Here is a 26767-nt window from a genome sequence, read left to right as displayed (position 1 = left end):
GGAGCTGTGCTAGTTATTGAGAACCCATTGGTGAAAAACCCACTATTTTTTTCTCAAGAAGCTTGAAAGGTGGGGGTTTCTGTTTGGCAGCTGGCTAAAAATGTAGGAATTTTTTTCTAAAATTGTACATGTATATAGTATCTTAGTTTTGAAATGTAAACCCTTTATATACATGTGAATGCATCTTTATTTTCAGCAGCAGGAGGACTTCTCTTTCTAGAAAGAAAGTGATGAGTGGGTGTTATTCTCTAGATGTGAGGGCATCTCATGGCGGTGGCTTCTCTTGTTGTGGAGCACGGGCCCTAGGGCTTAAGGGCTTCAGTAGTTGCGGCTCCTGGGGTCCAGGGCACAGCATTGATAGTTGTGGCACACGGGCTTATTTGCTCCGAGGCATGTAGGATGCTCCAAGACCAGGGATTGAACTGGTGTCTCCTGCATTAGCAGGCGGACTCTTTACCACTGAGTCACCAGAGAAGTCCTCTATTTTGTTTTTTTTTTGTTTTGTTTTATACCGGATTGTCTCTCTTCCTCTCTATGGCTGGCAATAGGCCTTTAAAAGTATTTAGAGACTTTAATTTCAGAGGAGGTAAAAGTGGTTAGTCACTACAATTTACTTTTCAACCGTTAGCTTTGCTGTGATATATAAAGATCCTGGGAAGTGATTCAACCAAAAGTGGGGACAGAGCCTCTTAAGTTGAATAATGACCAGTTCAAGAGAAGTAGAGGAATGGGGAGGAGAGGGTCTGAGAACCTGAATTCATCTGGCACTTACCATGTAGGTGAACTGCTGGAGCTTCAGTTTCTTCTGGGAGCATTTTCCTGATGTGTAGACCTCAAAGGAGGGAGGGAGATAACAGCCTATAACAAGCTGTCAACTCAACACAGAATATCAAGAGAAGCATCTATCATTCCACTGCTTACAGTGGATTAACTGCCAATGAAGTTTCCAAAAATGATCTGATCCAGGGTTAGACCCAGGGCAAGTTCCTACAAGATGATGAAAAATCACAGGGACCAGGTGAGCAGAGTCCCATTCCAGATGAAGATAATGTGGACACATTCATTTCTAGTGTGAGTTTATATTTTCAGGCAGAGTCTCTGAAAACCCATTTGACTCTTTCACATTTTTGACACCCTTATTTCCTATACAGGGCCTGTGATGTAAGTTTATAATTTAACTCAACAGACATGGGAAACACATATTATTGGCCAATGTGCTAGATTATATATACGAAAAGATGAAATATAGTTCTTGATCTCTTTGAACTGGAACTGTTAGGGGAAGCACACTGACTGAAACCGCCCACCCTGGCCAGGCACCGTAGTAACTATGTGCATGGGTTGTTTTAGGACAGGAGGTCCTGGTAAGGAACACTGAACTAATAAGCCACCACCAACCGGAAGAGTTTGGGAAAGGTCAAAAGGAGACACCACATGTCTTATCACCCCCCAGAATCCTTCTCTCTGGCATCCATTGTGGCCAAATGAGGCGTGCACCACCAGGAAGGACTGTGAGTCAGTGATTGGCTAAAGACAACCCGGAAACTAATCCCATCACCATAAAACCAGAGACTGTGTGCCACGTGACAGAGCTGTTCTCCTGGGTTCCCTTACCCTACTGCTCTCCACCCAGGTGCCCTTTCCCAATAAAATCTCTTGTTTCATCAGCACATGTGTCTCCTCAGGACAATTCATTTCCGAGTGTTAGACAAGAGCCCAGTTTCGGGCCCTGGAAAGGGTCCCTCTTCCTGCAACAGAACAGTTGACATGTGATTGGTACAATTATTTAGTTCTGTGCTTGAAAATAGATGAATTTATTTTTCCTTCAAAACATGATCTCTCTGGAACAATAAATCTAGATTTTAAAATTTGGAAACATGATATTTTTGCTTATCTTTAAGAACGAAAATAGTATTAAATGAAAGGAAATTACCCAAAGAGAATCTATGGAAGGTCAAGTCACTAACAATTTCTGCATAAGGTCGCAAGTCTTGTACGAAAAAGGTAATTACGAAAACTCTGGATCTCCATTCAGGTATCATAAATGCTTATATATTATATGTATCATTATGTAAGTTTAATTTAAAACATCCAACACTTAAAAGAGAAACTGTGCTGCGTGCCTGCCTCCGTAGAAAGTAATTTACGCTGTGAATGCCCAGGTCATTACTAAGATGCAATGTTATAAAATTCTAGGTATTTATATGGAAAGGGAATAAAACATTAAGAAGAATTTCCTTTTTCCATTTAAAGGAGTGAACACCAAAAGGCCATTTTAAGACTCTCGAAGTGCCATAGAAATTTCCAAAAGAGGTTGTAATGTATAAAACAAAGGGTAACACCAACCACAAGGGAAAAAAAAATCATAGAAACGGGAGGGAGGTGGCGGGGGGAGGGGGGGGTGGCGGTGAACACACTTCCTGGCTCAGAAGCTCTTAAAAGTTCTGAGCCAGGAAACCTCCCGCACCGAGGCGAGGAATGTCTTTGGCTCTGCTCTGACTCCCTGCTAAGTTCCCCTTCAAGTTTTGCCTCCCTCGCTCCTCGGTTCCCGCCTCAGACCCGAACGTGGGAGCCACAGGAGGAGGCCGGCACGCATACCTGGAGCTGTCGGACAGAATCAGCTTCCGACGCGTGTTGATTCGGAATGCCACCACACCTAACACAGGCCGTATTTGCAGGCAGACCCAAGGGATTTCAAGCGACACCCGGAAGCTCATCTTACTCATTAGGGACCCAGCGGGAAAAGAACAATAGTCAAATTGAGCCAAGAGCACGCCTTCCTTCGCTCCCCGCTGCAGTTCGCGGGCGGCGCGCAGGGCCTGCGCCCGGGCTGGGGCGGGGAGCCGGAGCCCGAAAAGGCGCGCTGCCCCTTTAAAAGGCCGCGCATCTCCGGGCCGGCCTTCCTCCCCGGGGCTCCAGCTGTGATTGACGCTGGGCGGCGAGAGGAGGCGCCTGGCGCTAACAAAAGTCCGGCCCTTGGGCGAGCCGCGCCGGGCCGCGAGTCTTTCGCTCGCTCGGGGCACCCGCAACAAGTGGCCGCCGCGCCCTCCCCGGGGGAAGCCGCGGGTGCGCAGGGGGCGCCCGGAGGAGGCGGCAGAACCCGGGAGCCCCGGCCGCCCGCGCCGCTCGGCTCAGCGCCCACCGCCGAGGGGATCGGGGCGGGCGGATGGGGACCAGGCGGCGGCGGCGCGGCGAGCCTCTGGGCGGCCCCAGGGCGCGGGCTCTCCGCGGCGCTGCGCCCGCCGGCCCCGAACGCGGATTCTAAGGGCGGCGGCCGTCCCCGGGTCCCCATCCGGCGTAGTCGGGGGATTGCCAGGAGGGGACGGAGCCCACCCCACCGCCCACCGGAGTGCGGGGGGACGCCCCCGGCCGGAGATCGGCCCCGGCGCGTGGGGTATGCGCAGCTAACGGTCCCGTCGGGCGGGCTTTCCTCTGGCGGAGCGCGCAGGCGGTGCGCCCCAGCTATGGAGTATCCGGGGAGACGGCGGGCATGACGGCGGCAGGATGGGCGCGAACAATGGCAAACAGTACGGCAGCGAGGGTGAGTGGGCCGTCCGTCCTCACACTCCCGATCACGCCCCACCCCGCCCCCCCATCTCCTTTCCCCTCGCCTTCGCGTCTGGGAAGGAAGGTTCTCGCACGCCCGGTGGTGTCGGGGCGCACCCACATTGGGTACCCTGTCTGGCCCATCACCTTCCCCTTAGGCAGGAGTGCTCGGGAGCCCCGCGGGTGCTTTCTCACGGCGGGGGTCTCTCTAAGCAACTTCGCAGGTTGTCCGTGCGACGGCTCGCGTGGCCTTTCTGCCTGTGGCGGAACGCCTGTGCCTTAACTTCCCTTCCCTGGAGCATCTGGGGTTTAGGTTGCAGAGTTTGGCAGCTGGCGGAAGACGGTTCTGAGAAACAACGCAGGGAAAACTTTCCCAGGCCTTTGTGCACCAGTCATTTGGACTCTCCTGTAGCAGGGAAAACTTCTGGAAGAAGTTAAGTTTCCATTCTCTGCTCATTGCCCCCCCAAGCTGACAGCTTCGTGAAACTGACCACCTAGGGGCCATGCGAGGCCAGGCGTGGCGGGTTTTGGGGGTTGGTGGGGAGGGGTTTGGTCTGGGCTCTCCCGGGGCTCGAGACGGGCAAAGGACCGTCTGTTACGTGGGGCTAGAAATTGCACAGAAATATTGCCTGTCAAGTGGGAACTTGGAAGTTGGGGAAACTTTAAACTCCACCTACTCCTAAAAGGGTGATGGATGTGTGGGTTGGCTTCTCCCTCGCCCCTCCTCCCCCTCTTTGCATAAAACCGTAGTGTTGGAACCCGGTTGATTAACTGCATTGCCCCTGATAGGCATACTGCAGAGGCATTTCCCTGCAGTTCTGAAGTTAGGAAGGTTTGTCTTTCGTGAACTTGGCTGGAGAGGAGTGCAAGAGACGGGGTCGGTTTTACAGCCTGCCCCCAGAGGACCGGCGGTTAGAAGCGGGGGTCCCGCGCCTGCAGACTGCTAGGAATGCAGAATGGCTATTCAGCATGTGGTGTTAGAGAAACTTCAATCATTCAGTTCAAAACTTGAGGAGCTCTGACCATGGAAGGTGGATGCCTCTCCCCCATGCTTGCGACTGTGTTTCTTCTCAGCAGCTTTGTGAAATTACAGCAGAAACCGACCCTAAGAAAACCGTATCCACAAGAACCTTTTGTTTAAATCATTCTTTTTCCAGGGCATCATGTGTTGAATTCCACATATATATGATATATGTAGATTTCCTTATTCCGGACAGTTAAGTGAGAGATTTTTTTTTTTTCCCTGACAATTTCATTTTTTTTTTCTTTAAGAAAGTTGAAAGGTGGTCTTTTAAGATAGTCAACCGTGAAATTAGGCCAGAAAAGATTATTGGAGAATCTTGGCCACCCCCCAAAACCTCGTGAAGTTAATGTTTTAAAAAATGGTGGAAAAATGAAAGATTAAGCCTTCTTCCTCTTGAGTTATTAAAAAACTTTCAGGGAGTGAAGTGTGTGCTTGTCAGTTCTGGGTGCGTACCCATTACTTCACTTGAACACTGGTGATGGGGGTCGGGGGAGTCGGATACTCGGAGAGGAACACAGAGTTGCGGCTCTGTGTTCTTGAACAAACCCCCTCACACTCTTTCTAATCCTCTGCAACTTGTTCTTACATCCCAGCGTTCTCGTATTGTGCAGTGTGTGGTGTGTGACTACTTCCTGTCTGAACAGTGGAGTTTTCAACCCTTGGGAGAGAAAAGGAGAGACAGAAAACTAATGTTCTCCAGCTGTTATTCCTAACTGCTACCTCTGCATTTTCACTTCAGCTGAAGTGAAATTTTTACTGGAATCCGATTTAGATACACAGTGGACTTTTTATAGGGAAAAAAAAATCTCTTGAGTTCAGCTGATTCAAGGGGACCAATAGAAAGCTTTGGGAGGTAACTGAGTTTTGGCTGGAGGGACACACTGTGTTCAGTGTTCATCAACTCTCTTCAAATGCATCCAGATTCTTTTCTTATAGATGGATCGGGGGGGAGTGAAGGGGGATAGAGAGAATAACAAGAGTTTTTTAAAAATCGTTTCGCCCCTGTTACACTCTGCCCAGTTGCACTTTAATATCCCCCTAATATATATCATTATAATATATGTATAATATATACAATACATATAAAATATGTAATGTATTATAGGTTAAAATATATGTAATTGAGTATGGTCAACTTTATTACATTGTGCTGTTGGATGGTAAAGTCTGTGCAAATAAGCCTGTGCGAACTTGGTATGTTAATGCCATCTTTCTTATCTGAAACATCCAATTTTAGAGAAAGTCAAAGCAATCCCTAGACACAGTATTTCTATTATCAGAGGAGACTGAGCATCAACAGTTTTACAGCTATAGTGCTATTTGCATCTGTGCTCAGTCACTAAGAGTCAGTTCTTTCTGACTCTTTGACCCCAAAGACTGTGGCCTGCCAGGTTCCTCTGTCCTTGGGATTTCCCAGGCAAGAATACTGGAGTAGGTTGCCATTTCCTTCTCCAGGGGAATCTTCCTGACCCAGGGATTGAACTCTTGTCTCCTGCATTGGCAGGCCGACTCTTTACTGCTGAGCCATCTGGGAAGTCCATGGTGCAATTTAGGCGTGGTATATTTTAAATGATCAATGATTGTATATCCATAGAATGGCTCAGTGAGAGATCCCTCAACTATAAAATGTTGGTGTTTGTGTATAGATTAAAAATTTGCAACTTAAATGTATTTTGCTTACTACTGGAGTTGACACCACCATGTAAATGACCCTTAAATTTTAGAAATACTGTGAATTATTAGAACTTTTAAAACCTCAATATTTCATCTGTAATCTCACTTTGTCCTGCTCCCAGAAAAATATCTTTTAAAAAGATATTTTAAAACATATTCCCAAGACTTACCTTAGCAGGTGCAGTGGGTGAGAGGCTTCCTAGTTCTGTGACATCCTAGGTCCTGTAGCATCAGTATCACCTGGGAGCATGTCAGAAATGCAGAATCTGAGTCATTTATCACATGCATGTTAGAGCTCTAGGCAGTTCTTGTATGGAATGCAAAGCATTGATTTGGGAGCCTGGAAATTTGATTCCAGCTTCTACTTAGCTACCAGACTTTTCTCAGTTGTCCCCAAGCCTTAAGGCCTTTATTCTATAGAGTGAAAAGAGAAAAAAAAAAATTTGGGGGGGGGGCATTATTTGTTGTAATCACCCTTGAGCATGTAGTCCTTCATTTTAGTTTGTTCACATAATGCTTTAATGGACCACTTTGGGAAGATATGTTATAATGAGTATGATTGGCCTGATAAGTGTTAGTTACTCAGTTATGTCTGACTCTGTAACCCCACGGACTGTAAGCCACCAGGCTCCTCTGTCCATGGGATTCTCCAGGCAAGAATACTAGAGTGGGTAGCCATTCCCTTCTCCAGGGGATCATCCCAACCTGGGGATTGAACCCAAGTCTCCTGGACTGCAGGCAGATTCTTTACCATCTGAGCCCCCAGGGATGGCATTATTGCCCTGAAATCAGTAAATATTCCTCTCCCTTTTGTTATCCCCTTTACCCTCATCTCTGTCTTCCTCACTCATTCCCACTTTCTCTCTTAACTCAAACAGTTTCTGCTTTTAATTCTGAGATTAAAGGTAATGTGCTTATCAATATTGGGTGTTTCTGGTGTTTTGTTTTCCTACAGACTTAGTGAATGTTCAGATTAATGATTTAATTCCCAGGCTTCAGGCAGACTTAGAATTTGCTCCAGGAAAATGTTACCACACAGTTTCTGATCTTCAGCTTTCTAGAAATATAAGCGAATGTCTAAATGATTAGTATGTTCGGGTAAACTCTTTTTATGGGAGACTGATTTTCTTTATCTTCTTTCATAAAGTTTAAGTTACAGCCCATGTGTGGAAATCTGGAGAATAATTTGGGGTGATTCGAGCCATTAGAACCATTAGCTTTGACTCCAGTTAAACCAAATAAACAAATCTCTCCCTTCAAGTAGCCAGAGAGAAGCTGCTTTCCTGCCTTTTAAGGTTCCCAGCCTCACCCTCACTTACTTGGTGGTTTCATTGTTAATGTTTATTCTGCTCCAGCGGGGCTGAGTCTGTCATCCTCACACTGTTAACAGCTCCTTTGTAAACTCCTGAGTGTCTTTAAATTGGCACTGATGAGGTCTTGTGATGGGCTTGACCTTGGTAGCTCTGTAGCTTTATCAACGCCCCGAGTCCCTTTTCACCATCTCAGATCTGCGCTCTTCAGATGTGAGGAGGGCAAGTTTCCGGGGAACATAAATCCTTACCAGTCCCTCACTGCTTTGGGGAACATATCTTGAAATAATAATAATGATGGCTGCTGTTGTTGTTCAGTTAGTAAGCTGTGTCTGTCTCTTTGCGACCCCCTGGACTGCAGCACAACTGGGCTCCTCTGTTTTCCACTATCTCCTCACTATTTGAGCATGAGTTGGCTCAAATTCATGTCCATTGGGTCGGTGATGCTATCTAACCATCTCATCCTCTGCCATCCCCTTCTCCTTTTGCCTTCAGTCTTTCCAAGCATTGGGGTCTTTTCCATTGAGTTGACTCTCTGCATCAGGTGGCTTCAGCTTCAGCAACAGTCCTTCTAATGGATATTCAGGGTTGATTTCCTTTGGGATTGACTGGTTTGATCTCCTTGCTGTCCAAGGGACTCTTGAGTCTTTTCCAGCACCACAATTCAAAAGCATCAGTTCTTTGACGCTCAGCCTTCTTTATGGTCCAACTCTTACATCTGTACGTGACTGCTGGAAAAATGATGGCAAGTGACATTTTTTGAACTCCTGCTTTGTCCAAGCATGATCCTAAGCTCTTCACATACACTGAATCATGTCATTCTTATCGTGATTCTATGGGACAGGCATTCCTATATCTCCATTTGACTGATGAAGAAACACAGTTCAGAGAAGACCATCATTTTCCCAAGGTCCTATAGCTAATGGAGGTGGAAAAGGGACTCATGGCCAGGTTTATCTAAGCGCAGAATTACTTATTCATTACAATTACCTATTCATTCAATCAATGTATGCTGGCTTCTTATTTCCTATTATGTGCCAGGAACTCTTTTGATTCTTGGGATCCATCAGTAACTAGATAAAGATCCTATCCTTGTCAATCTTATCTTTATCTGTGTGTGTGTGTGTTGGGAAGGACGGGAAATGGAACAGTTAACATAGTAACTTAGTAAAACATGTGACGAGTTCTAAGGGGCTAAGGTCTCTGCATAGAGAAAATTGCCAGGTTAAGATTGACGCCTAATTGAAGCAAAGAATTGATGCTTTTGACTTTGGTTCTGGAGAAGACTCTTGATAGGAGTTGAGAGGATGAGGGTGTGGCATATTTTAATTAGAGTAGTCACTGTGGGCCTTATGGAGAAATTGGCATTTAGACTGAGACTTAGAAGTGAGGGACTAATCCCTGAAGATCCACAAAGCGTGTTGACTGTTAACTTTTGACCACCATGTTCTACCAAAGCGAACTACTCTTTATGTTGGAGGGTGTATATCATCTTTTTATGCAAGTGTAACATCATCAGTCTTCTATGAATAGTCAGCTACAGTGGAACTGAGTCAGTTTGGCCATTGGGCATATGTTTTTTGCCTAGAGTCTTTGCAAACGTGTTTTATACAATTATATTCTATCAGATGTTTTGTGACTGCTTTTGTAGGGAGAGGACGGGAAGCCTAGGACATGCTCCTCTTGCTCTGATCAGTAGTGTTGTCTGACTTACTGATATGTGACTTCCCTCCTGAAGATCCCACCAAAGGTCCTGTCATTCTTAAATAGATTCGGGTCTTTGTCTTTTGCTTCCAGTAAATAAATTCATTCTGATGAAAATCAGAAGATACATGATACTGATTCCACTACTTGGCTCAGGTCAAAGCAGTAGTGAAGCTAACAATGCCATTTTTCGTCTGACAGTGTATTTTTGGAGATTTGGGGAATCTTTTTGCATGTTTTAAACAAGAGAGAGAGAAGAGATGTTAACTTTTCTTTCTCCTTGGGAATCATCTCCTGTCAACTCTCTGCTCCCTCTACCCTTTTGAAATAGAATGAATTCTGGGTTGGTTTTGAGTCCTTGATAATTACTCTTCCCCTTAGTCCTTATCTAGTAGTGCCTCTGGAAGCTGTTTGGAACTACTTGGCTTGGCTTTTTGACTACTAGAACTTTCTAGATACCATGCATCTTAAGATGGCATTTTTTGTTATTCATTCACTAAGTCATGTCTGACTCTTCTACAACCTCATGGACTGGAGCCCACCACGCTCCTCTGTCCATGGGATTTCCCAGGCAAGAATACTGGAGAGGGTTGCCATTTCCTCTCCAGGGGATCTTCCCCACCTAAGGATTGAGCCCACGTGTCCTGCATTGGCAGTCTAGTTCTTTACCACTGAGCCATCAGGGAAGCCTGTAGGATGGCATTAGGAAAGTATTAAACTATGTGGCAGTATCATGAATAAAATCTAGAGTGAATAAATTTTCTTTATTATGAAGAAGGTAATAAATGAAGTTTAGAAGCTTAATACCTTAAAGCTCATGGTCACAGTGAAGATTACGTTTCAGAGTGCTGATTAGAGACCAAGGTATATAAGTTACTAGCAGGTAGATCGGAGAAGGCAGTGGCACCCCACTCCAGTACTCTTGCCTGGAAAATCCCATGGACGGAGGAACCTGGTAGGCTGCAGTCCATGGGGTCGAGAAGAGTCAGACATGACTGAGCGACTTCACTTTCACTTTTCACTTTCATGCATTGGAGAAGGAAATGGCAACCCACTCCAGTGTTCTTGCCTGGAGAATCCTAGGGACGGGGAAGCCTGGTGGGCTGCCGTCTATGGGGTCACACAGAGTTGGGCACGACTGAAGCGACTTAGCAGCAGCAGCAGCAGGTAGGTAGATTTGACTCAGTCTGAGGAAAAGCTGATTAGAGCTGTGCACACCTGAGACAGGCTTCCTAATGAGGGAGTGAGTCCGTCCACATGGGGAGGGGGTTCACAGAAAGGGATGCTGTGCTAGAGATTTCTGCATCAACAAAGGGGTTTACTGTAGGACCCTACACCAAGTTCCCTAGGAAAAATGTTCCCATGTGCCGTTATGTTCTTCTTTTAAATGAAGTGTGGTTAACTGATGATGTTGTGTTAATTTCAGGTTTACATTCAAAGTGATTCAGTTATGGCTTCCCTGGTGGCTCAGATGGTAAAGGATCTGCCTGCAATGTGGGAGACCTGGATTTGATCCCCGGGTTTGGAAGAGCCCCTGGAGGAGGGCATGGCAACCCACTTCAGTATTGTTGCTTGGAGAATCCCATGGTTAGAGGAGCCTGGCGGGCTACAGTCCCTGGGATTGCAAAAAGGTGAACATGACTGAGCGACGAAGCACAGCATGCAGCACGTATATACACACTCATGTATATTCTCTTTCAGATCTTTCCATTGTAAGTTATTACAAAATACTGAGTATAGTTCCCTGTGCTATACAGTGAGTCCTTGTTTCTTATCTATTTTATATATAGTATTATATACCTGTTCATCCCAAATCCCTAATTTATCCCTACCTTCCTTTGCCTGTTGCTAGTCTTAGTTTGATTTCTATGTCTGTGGGTTGCATTTATGTATGATGAAGGGTTATTGTTTGATTTGAACTCATATTGCTACTCCCTCCAATACATTTCTATCCTTATAGTTGTTGGAAAGTACTACCCTTGATTTCTCTAGGTTAATTTTCTCTTATATGTATGTGTTATGTCCATTTATATATTCATTAGAAAATCAACCACTTTTGTTTCCCTGCCTTCTGTGGGATGTAACCTCCTGCCGCAGTAATTGGGTTTGATAAATGATGTGTCCTGTTTTCAGTGTAGAGATGGCTATGGAGTCTACCTATAGTGTTGCTGTTACTTTCATTATTAGCCTAAAACATGTAGATCTACTGGAGTTGAAGCAACCCCTGAATTACGCTTATGCCGAATGTCTGGAATAAATGTCTTACCTTTGTAAGACTTTTCATTGACATCCTGGATTAGTGACATTTGATAGGAAGCTACACGTTGACTAGAGCCTCGTAGAGACCATGTCTTCCTCAAGGAGTTCTCAAGTTGCTTGGCACCATGTCTGCTGTGCATGAGTGATGTGGGCAGTTCTGCCACATGGTGATAAAGTCCACATCAGCTGAACTTTCCCAGAATGTAGCTTTTTGGTGGGGTTTGTTACAGAAATTTAGACCGCTTTTTCCATCTATTCACCGTGTTGAATCTCTAGATAGAGTAAGACTTGCTTTAATGAAGTTCAGTGAAAACCTGGAAAGCTAGATTAGGAGGCCAGTGATTTCAGAACAACAGGATAAATGCAGATTCACTGACGGACCCTGCTTTTCCGTTGTGCTAGGTATGATCGTAAGTGATAAGTAGGAAGTGGGCATAAGATTAGACCTACTCTGTAAATGATCGCTCTGCACAATATCTACAACTCTCCAAATATCTAAAGGATGCACGTTTCCTAAAATAGCAATAACAACAGCAGCAACAGTATATACATACACTATATATAAAATAGATAACCAACAAGGACCTCTACTGTGTAGCACAGGGAACAAACTCAGTGTTTTGTAATAACCTATAAAGGAAGAGAATCTGAAGAACAGTGTGTATATATATCAAATCAGATCAGATCAGTCGCTCAGTCATGTCCGACTCTTTGCAACCCCATGAATCGCAGCACCCCAGGCCTCCCTGTCCATCACCAACTCCCGGAGTTCACTCAGACTCACGTCCATTGAGTCAGTGATGCCATCCAGCCATCTCATCCTCTGTGGTCCCCTTCTCCTCCTGCCCCCAATCCCTCCCAGCATCAGAGTCTTTTCCAATGAGTCAACTCTTCGCATGAGGTGGCCAAAGTACTGGAGTTTCAGCTTGAGCATCATTCCTTCCAAAGAAATCCCAGGGCTGATCTCCTTCAGAATGGACTGGTTGGATCTCCTTGCAGTCCAAGGGACTCTCAAGAGTCTTCTCCAACACCACAGTTCAAAAGCATCAATTCTTTGGCGCTCAGCCTTCTTCACAGTCCAACTCTCACATCCATACGTGACCACAGGAAGAACCATAGCCTTGACTAGACGAACCTTTGTTGGCAAAGTAATGTCTCTGCTTTTGAATATGCTATCTAGGTTGGTCATAACTTTCCTTCCAAGGAGTAAGTGTCTTTTAATTTCATGGCTGCAGTCACCATCTGCAGTGATTTTGGAGCCCAGAAAAATAAAGTCTGACATTGTTTCCACTGTTTCCCTATCTATTTCCCATGAAGTGGTGGGACCAGATGCCATGATCTTCGTTTTCTGAATGTTGAGCTTTAAGCCAACTTTTTCACTCTCCTCTTTCACTTTCATCAAGAGGCTTTTGAGTTCCTCTTCACTTTCTGCCATAAGGGTGGTGTCATCTGCATATCTGAGGTTATTGATATTTCTCCCGGCAATCTTGATTCCAGCTTGTGTTTCTTCCAGTCCAGCGTTTCTCATGATGTACTCTGCATATAAGTTAAATAAACAGGGTGGCAATATACAGCCTTGATGAACTCCTTTTCCTATTTGGAACCTATTTGGAACCAGTTGTTCCATGTCCAGTTCTAACTGTTGCTTCCTGACCTGCATACAAATTTCTCAAGAGGCAGATCAGGTGGTCTGGTATATGTAACATTATGTATGTGTATGTGTGTGATAAGCAGCTTCAGTAGTTGTGTCAAAACTCTGTGTGACCCCATGGACTGTAGCCCACCAGGCCCCTCTGTTCATGAGATTCTCCAGGCCAGAATCCTGGAGTGGGTTGGTTGCCTTTCCACCTCCAGGAGATCCTCCTGACCCAGGGATCAAACCTGTGTCTCTTTTTGACCCCATGGAGTGCAGCACACCAGGCCTCCCTGTCCATCACCAACTCCCGGAGCCCACTCAAACTCCTCATGTCCATTGAGTCGGTGATGCCATCCAACCATCTCATCTTCTGTCATCCCCTTCTCCTCCTGCCTTCAATCTTTCCCAGCATCAGGGTCTTTTCCAGTGAGTTAGTTCTTCGCATCAGGTGGCCAAAGTGTTGGAGTTTCAGCTTCAATATCAGTCCTTCCAGTGAACATTCAGGACTGATTTCATTTAGGATGGACTGGTTGGATCTCCTTGCTGTCCAAGAGACTCTCAAGAGTCTTCTCCAACACCACAGTTCAAAAGTATCAATTCTTTGGTGCTCAGCTTTCTTTATAGAAACTCTCACATCCATACATGACTACTGGAAAAACTGTAGTCTTAACTAGATGTACCTTTGTTGGCAAAGATGTATGGTAATCTATGGTTATATATATATATATATATATATATATAAAACACTGAATCACTGTGCTGTATACCTGAAACTTAAATGATACTGCAAATCAACTATACTTCAATTAAAAAAAAAAAAAAAAGGTACATTGGAGGGGAAGTAGCTTCTACTCTTGGGAGAAATGAAATCTTCTACTAGGAGCTTCTCCCTAATCGTTCTTGGAAATCTTCCTGTTCTATCTCTGCTGTGGTTTATCCCATGGGAAGTGATTATTTTCTAAGTGAGGACCTTGGAAGGCTTCAGAGGAGATGCAGCAGCATCTGAGCAGTCTAGGTCCTTGCCACACCTGTGCCCTGCCACCAAGGAGGACGGGAGCCAGCAGGCAGACTCTTTGTAAACCTGCTGGTACAGACCCCAGAGACATCCAGCTTTCAGACTTCTGACACAAATGATCATGAACTGTCTCAGAATTTTCTAGAGTAATATGGCCACCGTTCTCACCAGTACACGGAGTGTCTACTGTGTCTGGAGTCGTAAATCCTTATTTGATATTTATTCACTTGTGTTTTAGATGTGCTCATTCTCTCAATCCCTGTTTACTTTCTAAACCCGTAACAAAATGAAAAACAGTTGCTAACACTGCACGAACTCGTTGTCGTAACTTTAGAAGCCTTGAGCAATGTGTAGAAATGTTATTAAAACATTTTTTTGTTGTTGTTGTTTGCTCCCCTTTCTGTGGTAAATTCCTCTGCTTCATTTTCCAAGAAGTAGCAGGGGAAGGAATCAAAATTTCTAGACAAAAATGCCAGGAATTTTTCTTGTGTTTGTGGATTGACCTTCTGGCTGTGAGTGACCGTCCCACTTTTTGGCCAGGCGTGGCAGTCAGGAAAAGGCTCCCTGGATGTGCAGTTGAACCTTTGACCAGATGGAGTCCTCCAGTCAAATCACAGGAGATCTGGGTTAAGTTCAAGTCTAAGGCCAGGTCTCACATGGTCTAGTTGTTAGAGGTGGCTCAGACCCTAGTGGGAGGAAGAATAGGTATGAGGCTGAGGCTGGAGTAGAAGAAATATATATATATGAGAAGGAAGAAGAGGAGAAATTCAGAGAGGATGGGATTTAGGGCATTGATTGCCCTTTACTCTAAAGAACAAAATCACTGTTGAACTCAGTTCTCTTTTCTTACAAATAGCCTGTGCTGTGCTTAGTAGCTCAGTCATGTCCGACTCTTTGCAACCCCAAGGACTGTAGCCCACCAGGCTCCTCTGTTCATGGGGATTCTCCAAATGAGCATACTGGTGTGGGTGGCCATGCCCTCCCCCTGGGGGATCTTCCCAACCCAGGGATCAAACCCAGGTCTCCTGTATTGGCTTCCCTTGTGGCTCAGCTGATAAAGAATCCACCTGCAATGCAGGGAGACCTGGGTTCGGTCCCTGGGTTGGGAAGATCCCCTGGAGAAGGGAAAGGCTACCCACTCCAGTATTCTGGCCTGGAGAATTCCATGAACTGTATAGTCTATAGGGTTGCAAAGAGTCAGACATGACTGAGTGACTTTAACTTTTCACTTTCACATTACAGGTGGATTCTTTACAGTTTGAACCACCAGGGAAACCCTACAAGTAGCTTAGCTCATGGAACAAAAACAATTGCTATTAGATTATCTGGTAGGCTTGGCTGTTGCCAAGTTTATTGTATTTTTCATTTCCGTAACAGTAACAATTATTAAGCACTTAGGGGGTTCTATTTCCCCGAATGAGTGTGTTACACACACTTACTCCTCTAGTTCACAACATTCAGGGAGGTGGTGGGCACAGATCATCCCATTTTGCAGTTGCCAACACAGAAGCTTTGAGATGGGCTGACTGCCCAGGGCACAGAGCTGGCAAGTGGTCCAGTCGCTCCTGAAGTCCCCGTGGCTGTGACCCTGACCCCCTCCTGCCTGAGCCATGTAAGTTGCAGCCAAAATCTTTCCAGATCTTTGTTTTGTTTATGTGTTTCAAAGGCATGAAGCCACTGGGAAGTAGCCCTTAAAAGTGAAAGCAATGGTTTTATAGATGAGGTGAGCAAAAATGAAAGACATCTTTGGAAAGAAACTTTCAACCCACTCTACCTGGCTCTCCCAAGGACCAATTAACTGCTCATTAGGCAGCAATCTGCTGACAAATTGGCAGGGAAACTAGTGTCTGTGAGAATGGCAGCGTGTAAAATAATTAGCATATTCTGTAGAGTCTCCCGGGCGCCAAGGAGAGCTGGGAGGCTGTCCCTCTAGGCTCCAGAGCATCAGGAACTTTTAATTATTTCAGTTCTGGGAGAGCTTCTTACCTGGGGTAGCTGCTTGCTCACAAACAGAAGCTAAGGGTAGACTGAAAGAGGTGTGCACGTTTTCCTTCCTTCGTAACTAGTTTATAAGTTATATCTTATAGTTCCCTCTGGCTTCAAAAGTGTGCATTTGAAATAGCCATGAATAGGAGAATTATTCCAATATGTATTTTTATTTGCTTGGCCCCGTGGAAAACTCCTCCATGAGTATGTCTATGCAATTGCTTTGGAAACTATAAAGCATTTCAGTAATCAATCTTATTTATTTTCACAGGGACTATAGGAGGGGGCGGTTTCTGTCATATTCCCCAGGTTATAGATGAGGAAACTGAGCCCTTGGCAGGTTAAATGACTTGCCTTGATCATGCAACTGAGAATGGATGGGGTCATTCCAACTCTAAATTTAGTATATTTCCATTATAATATCACTTCTTTTAAACTGCTACAATAAAAAAAGAGTCATGCTAGAGTATTGTCACCAGGCATTTTTGACAGTTATTTTAAATTGCTTGTACCCAAGGAGGAAAGCCCCTTAGTCAGCAAGGTGATCAAACCAGTCAATCCTAAACAAAATCAACCCTAAATATTCATTGGAAGGATTGATGCTGAAGCTCTAATCCTTTGATGTGAAGAGCCAACTCATTGGAAAAGACCCTGATGCTGGGAAGGATGGAGGGCAGGAGAAGGGGACGACAGAGGATGAGATGGTTGGATGGCATCACCGACTTGATGGACATGAGTTTGAGCAAACTCTGAGAGATAGTGGAGGACAGAGGAGCCTGGGGTGCTGCAGTCCACGGGGTCACAAGGAGTCAGATACAACTTAGCAACCGAACAACATCAACAAGGATGAAAGTGAGGGTCTTGCAAGCATCCATCCTGTCCTTTAATAACTGCTTTTGGAGTTCTAGAAGAAGTAGGAAGCCTGTAGTCTACTGGTCTTCTCAGTCCACAGAGCTGTGTCACGACTTACGGGAGCAGGCTTGCAGTGGGAAGATCATTTTAATGAGAATGCAGAGTGAACTGTTAGAAGTATTCAGGACATGATGACATTATTCCTTCGGGTGTGCTTGCTAGCCCTTAAATCTCAGCTGGGGCTCTGAGAGGTGTTTCCCTTTGAAAACTTCTGTTCCAGACACTTAGAGAAAGTTATTTTAGTTTTGGGAGGACCACAGACTCAACTCTAAAATTGGGGATGATCAACATCACCGGTGTCCTGATTCTCTCAGTGTTCCCATTTTTTTTTGTTGTTGAAGGACCACACTGTTCAGAGGTCTTTGGAAGTGTTTAGGTCCTGGAGAAGCCCTTCAGGTTGAGTTGATACCAGAGGTCACTGAAGTTTCTGGTATTGTGATAGAAATCCATTCTTTCATCTGGTCTTTAATTGCTTCACTTTACATTCATTATCCTCTGATCTGCTGTTTTATTTTCTGTTTCTTGTTCCTTTGTATTTATTTATTGCTTATCCTACCATGTGCCCACTCGCTGTGGCTATAACCCTGCAAACATATTAGGTCTTTAATATAGTTCTGTTAAACAGATCCGTGAGGATGAATCTGTAGTTACGATCTTTATGGGTCTAAAAAAGCCTAGAAACCCTATCATATTTTCAGTGAACTTTTCCTAGACTTGAACATTTTACTCTTAAAAAAAGTATCTCTGGGCATGTTTTCTTCTGAAGATAGTCTGACTTGGACTTTTATTTTGAACATTGTGGTTCCATCTTCTTGTGGATGAAAATAGTTTAGCTTGTGTGCTTAAGGAAAGTGAAATACATATTTTTTAGGGTTGCTAAAAACAATGCAGATGATATTTCAACTTTGGCTTTTTTTTAAAGAGTGTATGTATGTATGTATGTATGTATGTATTAATTTTTGTCTGTGCCGGATCTTCTTTGCTCAGGCTTTCTCTAGTCTCAGTGAGCAGGGGCTCCTCTTCACTGCGGTGCAAGGGCTTGCTCCTAATGTGATGGCTTTTCTTATTTTGGAGCATGGGCTCTAGACCTGTGGGCTTTAGTAGTTGCCAAGTACTGGGTCAGTAGTTGCGACTTCCAGGCCCTAGAATGAGGGCTCAGTAACTGTGGCACACTGGCTCAGTTGCTCCAGGGCACGTGGGGTCTTCCCTGACTAGGAATTGAAACCACGTCCCCTACATTGGCAGGCAGATTCCCAACACCTGAGAGAAGTCCCCAAGCTTCACTAATTTAGTGTATTGCCGACTTAACTACTTTCACTGAGTATTAAGTAGGACACTACCATCTATTTTTTATTCAAATTATATTGTTTGGTAATACTGGTTTCAACTGCTTTGGAAATTGGGTTTACATGACAGTTTAAATAAATCAATCTAGAAAGCATATCATTCCTTTGACTCTGTTCTCTGGATTAGAGGGTTGTAGCATTATGAATCCTTTTAAATTTGTATGTTGATTTGCTTTATGATGGGAGCTCTGCATTTGTATTTTTCTCCTTTTTATTATAGAAACTATAAATTTTTAGATGTGTCTGACTGAAATGGTTTCTAGTAGGTCTTCTGTTTCTGGCTTCCCTCCTTACTGAAATCAGAAGTGAAATAATCAATTTCAGGAAAAAAGAAAAACATTTTTGAACAGTAGTGTGTATATAGTCAGAGAAGGCAATGGCACCCCACTCCAATACTCTTGCCTGGAAAATCCCATGGATGGAGGAGCCTGGTAGGCTGCAGTCCATTGGGTCGCTAAGAGTTGGACACCACTGAGTGACTTCACTTTCACTTTTCACTTTCATGCATTGGAGAAGGCAATGGCGACCCACTCCAGTGTTCTGGCCTGGAAAATCCCAGGGACAGAGGAGCCTGGTGGGCTGCCTCTATGGGGTTGCACAGAGTCGGACACGACTGATGTGACTTAGCAGCAGCAGCAGTGTATATAGTTGTACATGTACTAGAGACTATATTTAAATAACCCTTTTCTATAAATTTCCATTATTCAGCACATCTGTGTTTTTCTGTAAATGGAGAAAAATATATAAGCTATGTATTTAAATATTTAAAGAATTAAAAATACAATTAAAATTAATGTGCCATTTGTTGTTTTTAATAATATGGTATCTGCTAGAGAATCAGCTTTAGACAAAGAGTCACTGTTAGAATCAAACCGAAGAAGAAGCAAATAGTTCAACACACAAGCTTTCTGAGATGGAACTTGGGATAGACGTGTTTGTACTCTATGAATAAAAGACTTGAAATGGTTTCTGTGACATGATGGCTACTTGGAACTGTATGTTATATTTTGTTTGTGTACCTGAGTGTGTGTTTGACTCAGAGGTGTGGATGTAATCTCTCATTGGAGGGAATTTTACTGGTTGACTTTTGTTTTGGAGTGCTTCCCAGGTAGTACTCGTGATAAAGAACCTGTCTGCCAGTGCAGGAGATATAAGAGATGTGGGTTCGATCCCTGGGTCTGGAAGATCCCCTGGAGAAGAAATGACAACTCACTCCAGTATTCTTGCCTGGAGAATCCCATGGACAGAGGAGCCTGGCGGGCTACAGTCCATGGGGTCACAAAGAGACAGACACCACTGAGGCGACTTAGTACACACACCAGGGGTGTAAATTCAGATTCATGGGCAGCATTCATACGATTGTTTTGTCTTTTTTTGATTTTTAAAGATCAGGAGCTGTTCCATTGGTTGAACTTGCTAAGTCACTTCAGTTGTGTCCGACTCTGTGCGATCCCATAGACGGCAGCCCACCAGGCTCCCCTGTCCCTGGGATTCTCCAGGCAGGAATACTGGAGTGGGTTGCCATTTCCCTCTCCAATGCATGACAGTGAAAAGTGAAAGTGAAGTCGCTCAGTCATGTCTGACTCTTTGCAACCCCATGGACTGCAGCCTACCAGGCTCCTCCATCCATGGGATTTTCCAGGCAAGAGTACTGGAGTGGGGTGCCATTGCCTTCTCCGGTTGGTTGAACTTATGTAGCCCCATTTGGACAATGCATATTGTGGAGACTACTATGAAAATAAGTTCCAAGACATGACATTTCTGTCCTGAAGAGCTTACTTTTCACATTTTATTTTGCATCCACTTTGCTTACTTAATTATATTTTAATAATTTTCTCTATTTTCCACCTCCGCCAAAGACCTCTCCTGTTGATTACCCTGCGAGCTTGTTTAGAGAGACAGTATTTCCTTGGGGAGTCTTTCTTCATTCCTGAAGCCATAATAACAGGAACGCAGCAATATAAAGCCAATTCCCTCCCCTTGGTTTTGCTTCAAATAGTCATTTCTTTGATACGGGCTAATAAAAACAGGAAAAGGATCATTGTTAAAGGCTCTGGTTGGGGTTCCTTTACTTCCAATAAGGAAAATTGCCTCACAAGAGGGAGCATGGGTAATAATGATACAACTAACCGAGGAATTATATTCAGTCTAATGTCAAAATCTCCAAGCTGCTGCCTGCAGATTCAGTTTAATCATGGGATTGTGGTGTGTCTGCTGTGCTGTGTAGATTTGAATTTGCTGTCGCTGATCATCTCTTCACAGTTAATGAAGATGAATTTCAAATGAGACTGGAGAGGTTTGATGTGTGTGTGTGTGTGTTTTCCTTCGCAATGTTTGTAAGCTTTGATGTATGTAACAAAAAGGCTTTGAGAGTTGACCAAGAAGGATACATGTAGTAGCGTCTTGAATGTTTTGGTGGGGGCCGTGAAAGTGACCACAGATCAGCTGACGGTGAAGGAGATGGAGGCACAAAGAAACGAAAGAGGTTGACTAGGGTCATACAGAGTCCATCTGTTTCTTTTTAGTCCATTTCTTTCTTATTCACACCCTTCCCCCTGTTACTTTCAGAAGATTTGAAGTGAAGGCAGTGGCTGTTTTCCTTCTGTGTAGTTAGCCCCTCTAGGATCGATTCTCGTATTCCCAGCCTGGCTCAGTGCTTCTCCAGAAATTATTCTCAGCCAAGGCAAGGAAGCAGCCCCCATCCAATGATCTTTCCAGGCAGGGGTGTAACTTGAGACAACTCTGAAGAGCCGTCTTGGGTCCAAAACTCCCTGTAGGCTTGGCTGAGTCCTGTATTGCAACTGTATTACAGACCAAATTCTGTCCCAGCCCCGTCTGTCTTCTCCCTTGCCTTTCCAAAGTGTGCTTGCAAGGAACTTCCCGATAAACCACGTGCACTTCAAATAATATCAGAGACCATTACCTGGGGAACCCAACAAAAGACAACAGACTTATTTCACTTAGTAAGTCAGACAAAGACAAATATCATACAATATTGCTTATATGTGGAATCTAAAAAAAAAAAAAGATACAGTTGAACCTATTTATAAAACAGAAACAGACTTACAGAGGAGACACTTATGGTGGGGAGAAGGGTGAGGAGGAAGGGGTAGGTTGGAGTTTGGGATTAATGTGTACACCCTGCTGTAGAGTAAGTCCCCTACATACAAACACGTTTCCTTCTGAAAGTGCATCTGTAAGTCCAATTTGCTTATAAGTCCAATAGAGTTAGCCTAGGGTCCAGCTATCACAATTGGCTCTGTAGTATTCTGCTGCAATAGGTTTATAGTACTTTTCACACAAATAATATATAGAAAACAAACACAGAAATAAACATTTTTAATCATACAGTATAGTACTTCAAAAAGTACAGTACAGAGCCATCTACTTCACTGCTGCTCTTCTGCTTGCTTCTGGACATCTGGGCTTGAAATACAGATAGAGTCCTGCTGCTGCTGCTGCTAAGTCGCTTCAGTCGTGTCCGACTCTGTGCGACCCCATAGACGGCAGCCCACCAGGCTTCCCCGTCCCTGGGATTCTCCAGGCAAGAACGCTGGAGTGGGTTGCCATTTCCTTCTCCAATGCATGAAAGGGAAAAGTGAAAGTGAAGTCGCTCAGTCGTGTCCGACTCTAGCGACCCCATGGACTTCAGCCTACCAGGCTCCTCCATCCATGGGATTTTCCAGGCAAGAGTACTCGAGTGGGTTGCCATTTCCTTCTCCAGGGGATCTTCCCGACCCAGGGATCGAAAAGTACTGGAGTGGGGTGCCATTGCCTTCTCTGAGATAGAGTCCCACTGTCTTCTATACAGTACTGTGTGGTACACGGAAGCACAGCCGCTTGTGGAGGATACACTCATGTGACTGTACACTAGACGTGAATTAACTCACGTGATCGGACATACAAATGCCAATTCACATCTTTGAACTTTGCAACTTGAAAGTTTGTATATAGGGGACTTAATTACTTAAAATAGATGACCAACAAGAGCCTACCGTATAGGACAGAGAACTCTGCTCAGTATTTTGTAACAACCTAAATGGGAAAAGAATTTGAAAAAGAATAGATACTTGTATTTGAATCACTTTGCTGTGCACCTGAAATGAACACAGCGTTGTTGATCAACTATACTCCAGTATAAAATAAAAATTTAAAAACAAACACAGAAAAAAGACAACAGAGAGGCTAAAATAGGATGCTCTTCTGGCAATGGTCAAGGACAGGATGCTGCTGCTGGGGAAAAATGATCTTTCTGGGAATTCTGGCTGTTCTTAAACGGGAGCCTTCAGCTGACAGTTAAGAGACATGAATGGATTTTTTTTTTTTGCTTGGGGACCTAGTCTAATCCTTTCATTGTATAGATTTAGGAAAGCCCCATGCATTAAAGTAACTTGACCAAAAATACATAGCTAGTTGGCAAAAGAGCAAAAACAGGCTTATAGTTCCAGGTGCTGCTTTCAAAGAGCCATGTTGGAATTTGTTCAGAGGGGTTTTTTGCTGCTGTAACTCAGGACTGACTGCAGATGGGTCTAGAGACCATTTATCTGTCTGATCCATTTGTTCAACTCTGGCACTGGAGTCAGACATCTCAGTAAGTTCTCCATGGTTCTGTTTTGCTGATTGTCTACCAATCTGAAGAGTGATCTCTGACTCTCTCTGTAGTTGGTAGTTGAATAGTGAAGAAGAAATGGTGAAGTAGAAACAGATGGTCACAGATATTACTTCCTGAACTCAGCATTTTGTGTTGCTAGCTATTAAGAGAATTGGAAAATTGGCAAGCCTTATTACATGATAGACTGGTGGCAACTGCAGACTCATTAGGTAGATGAAACATGCAGGAGTGGGTTGAAAGAATCATAAGCAAAATGAAAAATGACTACAAATTAATATTTAGTCTCTTGATTGTCCTTAATAGTTTATTAGTCATTTTATTATGCTCAGATAATGTTCCATTGAGATCATCAAATGATTATAAGCTCAGAGTCGCTATGATCCTGAGAAATTTGGAAGTAATTGAAAAAAAGTTATTAGTTTGTTATTATCACTACTACAAGCATCCGGTTTTAAATGGTTTCCTTGGCATCATTAACCACCTACATTTTAAGGAAATATTCTTCGATTTGCATTGTCTGTAAATTAAGTAGAATTTATTTTGTTTGGTGCTCAAGGTGCTATTCGGAGAAGGCAATGGCAATCCACTCTAGTACTCTTGCCTGGAAAATCCCATGGATGGAGGAACCTGGTGGGCTACAGTCCATGGGGTCGAGAAGAGTCAGACATGATTGAGTGACTTCCCTTTCACTTTTTGCTTTCCTGCATTGGAGAAGGAAATGGCAACCCACTCCAGTATTCTTGCCTGGAGAATCCCAGGGACAGGGGAGCCTGGTGGGCTGCCGTCTATGGGGTCACACAGAGTCAGACACAACTGAAGCAACTTAGCAGCAGCAGCAGCAGCAGCAGCAGCAGCAGCAGCAAGGCCCTATGTGTGCTTAGCCAGATTCCCTCTTTGGCTTTCTCTCAGGATACTTTTTTATATGTACTCCATACCCTGACCAAACTAGAAACCTCAGCATCCCCCAATATATCTTTTATTTTCCTAGAATATATTTCCTAAAATATACCTTTTATTTTCTTTTGTAATATGTATATGTGTAGTTTTTTGTTTATTTTTTGGACTCTTTTTTTCATTTTATTACCCAGCAAGTCCTCCTCAGTTCTGGCCCAATTCAATGTTCACCTCTTAAAATAAAAATTCCTTTGAGTTCTTTTAGATACATCTTGATCATGATGTATATGATAACTCCTTACCTTGAGGAAATATGTCACGTGCTCTCACTGGATATACTCTTTGTTCTCATTAATCCATTGTGGAATTTTATTTGCATGGAATTTTTATGTCCTACTTGGCATTTACCTACTTGCAGGATCTCTCTAATCTAGTAAGTCTTTATAGGCATCCATGTACCAGAATCTGTGCTAAGTACTGAGGGGTTAAAAATATAAGAGATTGTCCTTGATTTAGGGAGTTTGCTGTCTAGTGGATGCAACAGAATAAAGTACTAAAAGAGCTATGGATGGCAAAGCTAAAGCATGTGATGGGGGGCAGACCTGGCCATGGTGAGCTTTAGCTGAGAATGTTCATGAGGGCTATTGAGAGGACCTTGAACTGCGTCTGGAAAATGAGGAAGGGCTTGCCAGGCATGGCTGTTAAGGAGGGAATGAGAGAAGGTCAGACAAAGAGGCAGGAGCCAGTGGGTCAACTGAGAGGGGAGGAGAGGATGATCTGAGTTGAGCCCCATGCCTGGAGAGGTAGGCAGGTATGCATGGCTATGAAAGTGGTGTGAAGCAGGGTGGATGGCAGGAGGGAGCGTCTGTGGCAAATGCTTAGCGAAGGCAGCCAACCTGGGACAGAATTTGGAAGGCTGATGGACAGGCACATGGGTTCCTCCTCTCTACTCCTTGTGATGGGAGTGTCATTAATATAACTCCTGGCCTGGAGATATTTACCTGGTTGGTAAATTTGAGAGGAATAAAGTCGACATCTGAGCTCCATTCTGTTTTCCTCTTAGGAAGGAGCTGCCCTTGGTGGGGGGCAGCTCCTCTGCCTATATATGGACCAACTTTGGTCTCATGGTTCCCTACATTTGTATTCAGTATTAGCCACTTGTCTATAGACCTAAAACTACAACCTGTGAACCATAAGTTCCTGAAAACAAAGGAGCCATTTCCCCTCTCTCTCTGCTACTCCTCTTTTATGATTTCTGCAGTTTGTCTTGAATCTGATGGGAGAGAAGGGTGCTGTTTCTGGAGCCCCATCAAGACCCCAACAGTACTGTGTGTTGGAGGGGAGAATGATTGCTAAGTGAGGTCAGGTAGAAGCTTGATTTTGGCAGGGACATCGTGACTGAGGAAGAAGGTGTGGGTTTTAACAATGCAACAAAGGTAGAAGTACTTGAAGACTCTTTGGCTGAAGGAGATGAGTGAGATGGAAGATTCTAGAAAGACTTTGCCTTCTGCTTTGGGTGGTTGGGTGTGACATCAGCTCACAGACCTCCATGTTCTGATTGATTTGGGTTTCCCTGAACTGGCTCTGGAGGCCAGGATAGTTAATTTGCTCTTTGATCTCTCCTTTTCATCATCATCACCCAGGATCTGAAGGAATTTTTCTGGGACTGATAAACGTGGGCATTTGCTTATCTAAATTTTTCAGTTCCTTTATTAATTCATCTAGACAACAGATATTTCTTAATCTCTGTCTGTCACTGTGGGGCTTGGCCTACCTATGAGATTTGTTGTTTAGTTGCTAAGTTGTGTCTGACTCTTCGTTACCTCATGGACTGCAGCCCTCCAGGCTCCTCTGTCTGTGGGATTTCCCAGGCAATAATACTGGAGTGGGTTGCCATTTCCTCTTCCAGGGGATCTTCCTGACCTAGGGATGGAACCCATGTCTCCTGCATTGGCATGCAGATTCTTTACTGCTGATCCACCAGGGAAGCCCATTCATGAGCCCATTAGTTACTGTTAGTCGCTCAGTTCTATCTAACTCTTTGTGACGCTATGGGCTGTAACCCACCAGGCTCCTCTGTCCATGGGATGCTCCAGGCAAGAATACTGGAAAGAGTTGCCATGCCCTCCTCCAGGGAATCTACCTGACTCAGGGAACAAACCAGGTCTACTGCATTGCAGATGGAGTCTTTCCCATCTGAGCCACCAGAGAAGTTCAGCCTATGAGATATAGTGCTGAATAATCTTGTTCTCTGGGAACTTTGGGTCTGATGAGGAAGTCAGAGAGAGGTTCCCAGTTAACCAGCTTTGGAGCCAGACAGCCTGAGTTAGAATCTGGATCCCATTGTTTGCAAGACAGGTGACCTTCTTAGAACCTCATTTTTAAGAGAGCTAATTTGGTGTCTCCCTTAAAATGCTACTTTACCACATTTTTAACTTCTCTTCATTTGGCCCAATAAGCCAGTGGATTGACTTTGAGTAAGTTCTGCCAGAAACTTAGAAAATCGAAAGAAAAGTTGGTTTTGGAATTCATTTCTTATATTTTTGGAATTCATTTTTTGTATTTTTGGAATTCATTTTTTTAAAAGAGGAAATTCCTGTCTGTAGCTGGAAGTTGTCACATGAGCAGTGTAAGTTATGCTCTGTTTATCCCTATTTTGGACGACCCTTTTAGATTGGCACTAGAAGGAGGGAAGTCAGAATGTGGTTTAGCTCTTGGTAAAGTTTTCATTTTTGAGTTCTAATTGCATGAAGGATTTGAAAAAGAGTTGAGCTATTTTTTTTTTTTTTATTATGACAAATCTGAACATTCCTATGAAGTAGAGAAATCTGGTGTTTGTGTGGTTCAAG

General features: G+C 44.0%; 1 protein-coding gene across 2 annotated transcripts in view; it reads left to right on the top strand.

Annotated features, from left to right (window-relative positions):
• Positions 1-2992: 2992 nt before the first annotated feature.
• The window catches only part of FBXL7 (F-box and leucine rich repeat protein 7), a 481471-nt gene continuing 457696 nt past the window's right edge, over positions 2993-26767 (top strand). Inside the window, exons 1-2 of one of the 2 annotated variants that reach the window (XM_059878912.1) lie at positions 2993-3541; positions 10685-10889. In XM_059878912.1, coding sequence (XP_059734895.1) covers positions 10805-10889 — 85 coding nt within the window. In that variant the 5' untranslated portion in view covers positions 2993-3541; positions 10685-10804. The remainder of the gene's footprint in view (positions 3542-10684; positions 10890-26767) is intronic. The other variant, XM_002696446.7, reaches the window with a different exon arrangement.

Source organism: Bos taurus, chromosome 20 (genome assembly GCF_002263795.3).
Source record: "Bos taurus isolate L1 Dominette 01449 registration number 42190680 breed Hereford chromosome 20, ARS-UCD2.0, whole genome shotgun sequence".
In the NCBI taxonomy this organism is placed as follows: Eukaryota; Metazoa; Chordata; class Mammalia; order Artiodactyla; family Bovidae; genus Bos; species Bos taurus.
Note: the sequence above shows the minus strand (reverse complement) of the source record. Positions and strands in the feature narration are given on the sequence as shown.